The sequence below is a fragment of the Falco punctatus genome (assembly GCF_963210335.1).
Source record: "Falco punctatus genome assembly, chromosome: Z".
NCBI lineage: Eukaryota > Metazoa > Chordata > Aves > Falconiformes > Falconidae > Falco > Falco punctatus.
This window is the reverse complement of record NC_137586.1, coordinates 21,638,624-21,648,726: the sequence shown is the minus strand read 5'-3', so window position 1 is coordinate 21,648,726 and position 10,103 is coordinate 21,638,624. Positions and strand designations below refer to the sequence as shown.

The following is a 10,103-nucleotide window of genomic DNA, read 5'->3' as shown; positions in this document are numbered from 1 at the left end:
TCTTGCCATGCAAACACAATACAGTTACTCATCATGAAAGGTGTTTGGTTAATGGCTCTCCCTCTACACACAGAACCAATCCAGTGCCGTTCAGATTTTTCTTGCATGTGTGCATCAGTGCTCATGAGACAGGTCAAACTGAAGGCCATGTCTGCACTGTAACTGAAGGTGTGACTGTAAGCTGTGGGCATAGTCCAGCTTGCTTTTTCTGTATACCATGTATACCACAATATGAATGTGAACTGTAGTTTGACAGAGGTGGGTAGTTGGTGAACCAGTCTCAAGTACGTTATTAGGACTATACATGACCTAAGTGGAATAATATACAGCTATATATGCTGTATTCCTAATTCTTAGTTTAGGTGTATAAAATTTTTAGACTTGCTCAGAACTTAGGTGCAGACAGTGGTATCTGTGCTGGGGAATTTATGAAATAGTGGTAAAAGGCTTTGTGTAACACATGGAGAAAAAAGACATTTTTTCTTATTATTTCAACAGGCTTCTCAGAATATCAGTGCTCTCACGAAAGTAATTCTTTGAGAATTTCCTCTCATAATAGTGAGCTGTTTGTTAAAAGTTCAGGAAATAGTCTGAAGAAATTTTCTCCCCTGTAAATCAGTATCAGTTGGAAATCTCTTTCCTGTCTACCATTTATTGTCTACCATTCTTCCATGACCCAGAGAATATTACCAGTGGTTAGATAATTAAATTAAAAATAATGTCTACTAATGCTTAGACTTAAGATTTCATTAGGGCCTGACCTTCAGAGCTTCTAAATATTCACTGTTTCTAAGCACTGCAGTGTTGTTTTAAGTACTCATCACTTGCTGTTAGCACGAAATTACTGTGAGCAAGAGAGAAGTATGAGAGTAGGGACAGCTGAGAGAATTCAAGAGTAAATTTTCTCCTGTTCTCAGTCAAGAGGTGTATAGTTTCGAATCTCTGACTACTACTTTCACTTTATTTGGTTATTGGTATTTGGACTTTCACTTCCAAAAAGTGGTTAAGTTGTAGGGAAGCAAGAATATTGTGGGAAAGAAATTTGTCTAATGTCACTTTTGTCGGCTTTACAGGTATGAGTACCTATTTTATAATAGTGTATTAATCTCATCATAAAATAGCTTTCTGTTTAATTTTAAAACCCCAAATTATCTAAGTCCTAGAAGTTTTTACCTGCATTTTTTCATTCTTTTTCATTTTCTTAATAATGGTAGTAAAGTATTTTTTAATAAAAGTAAATTTATATGAAACTAGCTTATGGAAAGGAATTTATGAATTTATCAGATTAACATTATAGGTAATTTATTACATTATAGGTATTTTTTTGCCTTGATCATAGGTCTCAGAAGTTCTCCACCATAGCACTGAGGATGAAGAGTCTTTCCAGGGATTGGAGCCCTATCTTGTACGGAGATTATCATCTCGTAACATCCAGCTTCCCCCCCTGGCTTTCAGGCAGTTAGAACAGGCAGACTGGGATAAAAAGAATGATACTGAGACTATTCCAAGGCCCACCACTCTTCCACTGAGGATTCCTCCTCTGATTGCCATTACATCTGCCGAGTCCAGCAGGTAAGGTCCAGCAATTTCTCCTTGATTTGACATTTTCAGTGGGAGGTGCAAGACAGCAGATGCTGGTTTTCAGACAGAAGTTTATTTGTTTTGTAAATCCCTTACATAAGTGAAAAAGAAGAATAAAATATTAACATGTACATTTGAGAGTGACATTTGGTAATACTGCTTGTAGACCTTTTAGTCATGTCCAAGTACAAACACTAGAAAACATTTTCTCCAAACAATACTAATACTTTATGTTCAGAAAGAAGACTTCTGGAGGCATGAAAAAACAGTATTTTGCTATCATAATAAAGGTAGAAGCTTTTTTTGTACACAGAAAGTTTTTAATGATACAGTTTTAAACAAGTTCCAAAAAGTCATGAGAGGCTTTTACCTGTCTTGTTATATCTACATTATTTCTAATGTTAATAGTTGAACATATTTGGTTACAGTCCTTTGTATTCTAGTTCCTTCATACTACACCTGTGACTTTTTGTATCATCCATGCTTTCTAGAGTAGTCTTTCCTGTTCTTAAATGTTTTTGATATTACTTTATTTTCTATTTCTATTTTCCATAATGTGAATGGTTTTTTATTAAATTGTTGTTTACAATGGTGAAGGCAGTGTAGCCATTTGGTAACCTAAGAATATACATGAAAAGGAAAGGTGAACACACTGAGAGCTAAAATGCAGGACTTAAGAACCTTTGCACATATCTTCAGAGGGAATACTGTATTCTGAATAATATGGCTGTGAAAAGAATGTAGGACTTGTAGCACATGAGAAAAAGCATAAGTATTCATTAAAGTGCTATGGCAAACCCCATCAAATACTACCTTTAAATTTAATATTGCCTCTCATATCTTTTTACCACATGGGTATTTATATTTTTTGAATAAGTGAGACTATTTCTTGAAAAGTGCTTGTAGAAACACTGACTACATCCATAAAAACATTTAAACATGTAGGTTGTTTGCAAATGTAAATATTATTATTTGAAGAGCTAAATACAAAGTCATTTAGTGAAGTTCTGAAGATAGATTGGTGTCTCAACTTTTTTGTTTTGAAAGGAAAATAAGTATATGTGGAATGATTATAGTTCACATTCCTGGCCTTTCTATTTGGCTTTGAAGCTTCAATATCATTTGGCATGTTCAGTGTAAACTGTGTAATACACAGGAGGTACTCTGCGTTTTGTTAGATTTAGTAACCCTGACTGAAATAAAACAATATGTATGCTGATGTGGTAGAACACTAGAAAGCACAATGGAAAACATTACTTCTGCCCTATGAAAAAGTCTAAGTGATTATAGATTTCTGGAGATTGCATTATTGCTGGATTCAATGTGCAAGAGCAAGACAGTTTGACAGGTATTCAAAAAAATAACAAACCTAAAACATACTGGCTGTTCGGGGTAGCTATCTGCTGTACTCACAGAATGATTGCTTCTGTGAGTGGCTTACTCTGTGGCTGAGTCTGTACTGGGCATTGAGCCTGTACCAAGCATTAAGACAGACCTTTGTATCCTGTCTATACCATTCATTCCTATGGTTGGCAGAATGTTTTGAAACTAGAGAACAGAAGATTTACCTACCAGTAAGTTTATTTCTGAGAGTGACAGGGAAACAGCAGATCTACAGACTGTTGAATGGAGCTGCCAGGCTGTTTAAACAAACAAACAAACCCAAACTGAACACAACAGCAGAAGCAATTATAATGTTGGTGTTTCTTTGTAATACAGAATCTTCAGCTTTTATGATTCTTTTTTAGCTAAGGAGCAGTTATGTTGCTACAGGAAGACTGTTGCTCAGGAAATTAAATTTCTCTAGATGTTTAATGCTGGTTTTCAGTTGTTAACTCTCTCAAGCAGCTACGTGCTTGTAATGCCAGCCAAACAGCTGGAGAAAGCTATCCTTTTATCTGGCATCTTGTCAGCTTGAAAGTACACAAACTTAGGGGACCTATTATGTCTGTGGAAATACAGCTTACCTCCATTGTCTTCAAAAGTATGGAAGTGTGCAGCTGAGAAAAGGAAACCAAAATGTGGGTGGGAGACAGGAGAGGGTTCTCTGTTTTCAGTGGGTAGGTGAAGAGCATCTGGGTCGTAGAAACTCAGTCTGAGGCAGAAGAATTTCTGAAAAGATCTTATATTACAAATGCATGTTTTTGGAGTAATACACCAAAATATCCCAAAGACAGCATTTTAAAACATCTTATGCTGTGATTTAAATACCTGGAATGTGCAAAACTAAAAACAGTGACAAACAGTGACAGTAAATGTAGTTTAGAAAATAAAATATACATTCTGTTCCTAAACATACATATACACATGTGCACACACATGCTCCCTTTTTTACTCCCTTTTTCTCTCTCATCTTTACAATGTCTCAGGATTATTTCCAGTTTTATGTTAGCTTTGTAGAGGAATGAGTTACAGTAATTCAAACAGAGGTTCTCTTTTTTAAGAAAAATATGGCAGAGTAGTTGAAAATCTAGAAAGTAAATATTCAGTATTGTTTTTCTAAACCTTTCACCCTTTGTAAACTCTTACTCTTCTGATTCTAAAGAGACATTAGTGTGTTGTCATTCCCATCACCCTGTCAATTTCTTTTTGTGAATACAGGGAGCCAAATTCTCATTTTTTTCACCCTGGTTAAATGAGGCAATAACAAAGATCATTGTTAAGATGAAGGATTTATGTCTTACATTGAAGTTTCGCGTACAAAATCACTAACATGAGCTATAAAAACAAGTGCTTGCAAATGGATAGACTGAGCCTGCAGCTGGTAACAGTTAGACTTGTGAAATGTAAGAACCGCCAGACTTTCTATGGGGAGGATTAGAAACAGGCAGTCAATTGCTTTTGATATTTCAGTTCTTCCCTTTTATTTTTTTTTTAACAAGCAATATATTTGGCCTATATATAGAGACTATTAAATATGATATTTTACTGTAAGCTAGGACCACATGTTTTAAATTTTCAGTTTTCCTCAAATAACCATAATTGAGTTTACCTTAAATTTTCACAGTTTTCCTCAAATAACCATAATTGAGTTTACCAACAGTTTTGATGTAGGTAACAGCTATGGTGGCGTTTAAGATGGGGTGCACAGATAGGAAGGGAACAACAGCAGAATACTTTTGCTTTCACCAAAGCAGCTGGTATTAAAATGGTGGGGGACTGTCACTCTTAGGAACTCATTTGTTTAAGAGATTTACAGTATTTGATCTTACCTACTTTATAGTAACTATTTCAAAGAAGGTTTACTTTCCTCTATATTTGTTTTGCCCGATAGCCACAGATCCCACCCTGATTCAATACTCAAGCAAATATTTGTATTATGATAGTAAGTGTGATACTGTAAATCTGATTTCTTCCTTCAAACACTTCAATATGATTTAAGACAGTTTGTTAAATCCATATGTGATGATGGTATTGGTTTGTCCAAAACTTCATGAAATATGATGGAAGTCTTTTCAGTCACCTTTGTTATGAAATACCTCTTTGCACTGTTTAACTTGGAAGAAGAGATGGAATAGGAGAAGATAGGGTAGGATATAGATATTCTTGAGCTGGCTGGACTAGCATTTGTTGGACAATATGAATTGCAATGGCACATATACGTACTCCACTCTCAGTGATACAGATCCCAGGTGTCAGAGGCTGATGCAGTCTTTTGTTTTCGCTTTAAAAGATACCTTCTCCCATGACAAAGGGGCAAACTCCCCCCATTGTTGCTGTGAATCTTTTGTTCTCTTAATACATATTACTGACATAATATGATGGGAAATGTCATGTTTTTTGGATATAAAGTCCAGAAAAGTAAGAGTATATCATGTACTTCAAGACTTCATTAAAGGAGTTAGTTGAAAGCAAAAAGTTACTTTGTCATTGAGATGGTTATAAAGGTTTTCAGTGCAAAAATATATAAAATAATGTTTTGTGTTTCATCTAGTTATCTGTAATTGAGTATATATAGTGTCTCTTCTTACTATTTACCCTATTCTTTGCTCAAACATCTTTTGGGAGAGGTTACTTTAATTGTACAACATAAGATCTATTTTAAATTGCTTTCATATGCTTATGTACAACTCAAAGCATATGTATTAGTGTTTATGAAACTTTAGGGAGCTACAGGAATGACTTACATGATTGCTAATTTCTGAAGTATCTTTTTTGCAATGTTCCTTCTGTCCTAATTTATCAGTTTTTCCTTAAGTTAAGTTCTGTGAATTAGATAGGCACTGTGCTGCTTAAAAACTTCTGTGTTTTATTATCCATTAAAGAAGCAATCAAAATTCTCCATTGGAAATCAGATAAAGACTTGATTTAAAATTATCCTGGTTTTCTTTATGCCCTTTAAAGATTCATTTAAACTTTTTAATATCTGTTTTTGAAAAGAAATAAGTAGAAAATTATTAGCATCATCAGTGCAAGTTTGATAGTATAGCAATACAGACTGAGTCCTGATTTCAGACTGTATCTGTCTTAATGTCTACCATGTGCTTGCTCATTGTCTTTCCCCATAAGCGTAATACCTCAAAGATTAAATTTTTTCTTCTGAGTCAGGGCAAGAAAAACTTTTTCAAATGTTAGACAGCTTAAATGTGTGAATCCCGAGCCATAAATTTGCAGTTATTCATTTACTATACCAGCAATGTACTTTTTAAACAACAGCTAGAATTCTAACCAAGAACTTGCAAAAGTTTGAGTAGCCACAGTGCTTGTCATGGAGATTGAAGTAACTGCAGTGCCTGTCTCTGGGGTTTTGAGTAGCCATAGTGACTGCCAGTGGGGTTGGAGTAGCTGCAGTGCCTGTCGCAGGTGTTGGAGTAGCCGTGGATAGTTGCTTAACCCTAAACAAAATCTGAAGCGTAGTCATCAATCCTAGCAACAGAACCAGGACCAGAAATACCCTGGTCTCAACATCCCAAGGATATTCAAAATTTTTAAAGTTCTCAAATCCTTCTGTGATCAGCCTGGAGGAGAAGAAAGCTGCTGGAAGGGAAGGAGAGAGGGAGGGAGGAAGGAAGGCAGATGTCTCCCCTATAGTTTGGCTCTCCAAGGAGAAAAGTCAAAAAGTGTAATTATTAATAGTTCCCACTAAATGGCTCCCCAAGTACAGAGGTGATGACAAGGCTGAGTACATATATCAGGTTAGTTTCACGACCAGCAATTGTATCATATCATCAGTACAAGTACAGTATCAACCTTAGCCTAGGCCCAAGGATGATAAACACAACAGGGAACATGTACTGCAAGTAAAGTATTAAATAGTGTAACAATGAAATCAGGTGCAGCAACTTTGGAAGCAAATAAATTAACATTGTGACCAGTGACTATTAAACTAGTATAATAAATATTTATAACAAATTTGTTTTAACACACTCTAGTCAGACCTGTCATTATCTCAACCCTTCCAGCCCCATGTTGTGTGCCAAAAAGCACCATTGTGGTTTAACCCCAGCTAGCAATTAAGTACCGCACAGCTGCTCAGTCACCCCCACTGACATTCCCCCCTCCCCCATAGGATGGGGAGGAGAATCAGAAAAAGGTAAAAAACACATGGGTTGAGATAAGAACAGTTTAATAATTGAATTAAAGAAAACAATAAGAATACAACAACAAGAATTACAATAATAATAATAATGAAGAGGAGAGGGAGAGAGAGGAATAAAACCTAAAGGAAGAAAAGCAGATGCCACACAACACAATTGCTCACCACCTGGTCACTTGATGCCCAGCCAGTCCCTGAGCAGCGATCGGCCCCTCCTGGCCAACTCCCCCCTGTTCATATACTGAGTATGACGTTCTATGGTATGAAATATCCTTTTCGCTAGTTCAGGCCAGCTGTCCTGGCTCTGCTTCCTCCCAGCTTCTTGTGCACTTGCTCACTGCCAGAGCATGGGAAACTGTGAACACCTTGATTTAGAGTAAGCACTACTTAGCAACAAATCAGTGTGTTGTCAACGTTATTCCCATACTAAATCCAAAACACAGCACCCACTACTAAGAAGAAAGTCAGCCAAAATCAGGACAGTTATTGTTTTTAGGGAATGAGTCTTAGAGGCAATTAAAGTAAGGAGATTGGATCTTAGCAGAGTAACATGTAATAAAGATAAAAGCTAGGGAAAAGCTGCTTTTCAAATTCATTTATTCACACCACAGTAGGGTAGTGTATGTAGTGAAAATAAGTGGGAACTATGGTTTATATAGTGCTGAAAGATGAAAAAAAAGAAAATTTGTTATTTAATTTATTTTTTAACTCAGAATTATGATCTTGTGTCTGCCAAGCTGTAACTCTTCTCAGGAAACTTCTCATGGGTCTAGGCTGTTTTCCAAAGCCTGACTCACCTGCCAGTTAAGAATAGTGAAGAACAGCACAATAATTCTTCAGCACTTTTGTTGCACTTTCTTCATTTTAAAAGCTTTATAAACTTGAGCAAATCCTCATGTTACCTTTGGGAGACCAGTTAGTAGGCAAGTAGCGTTATTTTGACTTTATGCATAGGAAAACATGCATACAAAGGGGTACTGCAACTGTTCAAGACCACAGAACAAACCTGCAATCAAACTATGAACAGAATTCAAGAGGTTTTGGCTCCTGGTTTTGTGTTTAGCCTACACTACTGGTTAGAAGGCTGAGGATGGAACCTGGGCGGGGGGGGGGGGGGGGGGGGGGGGCGCGGCATGTAGATACCTCAATTTTATCATCTCAGCCTTTAAAAATGAACTCAGTAGGTCAAGGAGAATTTTCCTGACCAGGTCTGAGAAGGTTTTTAATTGTTATTATTAGGAGTTAAATATGTAACTGTTGTTATGCATCTGGACTCACAATGAACCTTTGTTTCTATCATACTGACTCGGTCTCATTGAATTCTATCTGACTGCAATAGCTGTTACCAAGAAAAGTGTATTTAATTAGTGAGGAAATCAAAACTGAGTCGGTATTTAAGCTCAGATCTTTCAGTGGGAATTTGTGAGGTTAAGTGGATATTAGAAGTCTTAATGTTTTGTGGCATTCAAGCCCTGACTTTCAAGAGAGTCTTATGTTTTGGTCACCAGCATCAACAATTGCTATGTTGCTATATGTATGCTAGAATAATGTTGGAGAACAACTTAAAAATAATTTTATTGGTCAAGAATTTAATTGATTAGGTGCTGAAGAGAGGTAAGGAAGTTGTGAAGGTGTCAAGACCCATATGAGAATACTTGCATAACAGCAATTCTTAATACCTGTGCACAACTTCTGATCTTACACTTATCTCTAGCCCCCCAGCTCCCAGAGAAAAGGATTATATTAACTTATGCCTGGATGATTTAGATCTGATGCACAGGTAGACTATGCAGGACAACAGGTACTGTGTCCAGCCCAGCACTAGTCATTCTGAAATACTTTTAAAAATCAGAGTTTTGATCAAATACTACTGGTTTATTCAGCAGTGGTAAAATTTCTAGTTTTTCAATAATAAAAATGACCTCTTTGCCCTTTGAAATAATTACTTATATAACATACACTGGTAACAGACATTACTGTAAATTGTGGATAAATAGTGTATGTGTGAATGTATTTTCTGGTTTAAGAAAAAAATGTACAACTAGTATTTAAAATAGGCACTTTGAAATAGTTACCTTTAGATGATAGCTATATCTGAAAAAAAGCTAAAACATGGTTTAGAACTTTGCAGCGTTGTATAATTAGCAGATAAAGTTTGAGATTAACTTTTTTAAAGTCAGGTAACAGCACATAATAGTCTGAGATGAGGTTATTTTTTGCCTTTGATGAACTTCATATGACTCCTGTCACGCCATTCCTCTAGCTTGCTAAGGCCCTGTGAATGGCAGCCCTCCAGTGTATCAGGTGCTCCCACGATTTTGGTGTAATCTGCAAACTTCCTGAGGGTCCATTACATCTTACCGTCCAGATAGTTGTTGAAGGTTTTAAACAGTCTTGGCTCCAGTGAAAACTCCTGGGGGACTCTGTTCTTATCTAGCTGCTGCTTAGATTTGGAACCATTTGCCCGCTACCTTTTGAGCCTGATGGTGCAACCAGTAGTCTACTCATCTAGTCCATATCTTTACTGCTTGGCTACAAGATTCAGTGAAAGTCTGTCAAAAACCTTCCTGCTGTTGCTGCTGTTGTCTTTCAAAGAGACAGGAATTTCTTCATGAAAGGGAATTGGGTTCATCACATATGAATTGCCCTTAGTAAATTTATGCTGAGTGTTCCAAATCTCTTCTTGTCCTTCATATGCTTAGAAATTACTTCTAAGAGAACTTGTTCAATAACTTTCCTAGGATCTAATATAAGGTTGAGGCAGGCTGTTCTCAAGTTCTCTTCTGCTGCCTTTTAAAGATGTTCTCACCATCAATCGTTTTCAGGTCACTGGGGACCTCTGCAGGTTACCACAACTTTTCAAAGATGATAAAGAGCACATGGCTTCACAATGACATTGATCAGCTTTGTCACCCATTAGATGCATCCAACATGGTCACAATAACTTGAACTTGACCAATTTACTTAAGCAGAACCTAGCCTGATC

At 36.6% G+C, this 10,103-nt stretch overlaps 1 protein-coding gene across 2 annotated transcripts in view; it reads left to right on the top strand.

Moving 5' to 3' along the window:
* Positions 1 to 10,103, top strand: part of PDE4D (phosphodiesterase 4D) — a 626,273-nt gene that overhangs the window by 183,602 nt on the left and 432,568 nt on the right. The window contains exon 3 of one of the 2 annotated variants that reach the window (XM_080372937.1): positions 1,340 to 1,572. In XM_080372937.1, coding sequence (XP_080229063.1) covers positions 1,340 to 1,572 — 233 coding nt within the window. Of the gene's footprint in view, positions 1 to 1,339; positions 1,573 to 2,628 lie in introns of those variants that run through there. The other variant, XM_080372936.1, reaches the window with a different exon arrangement.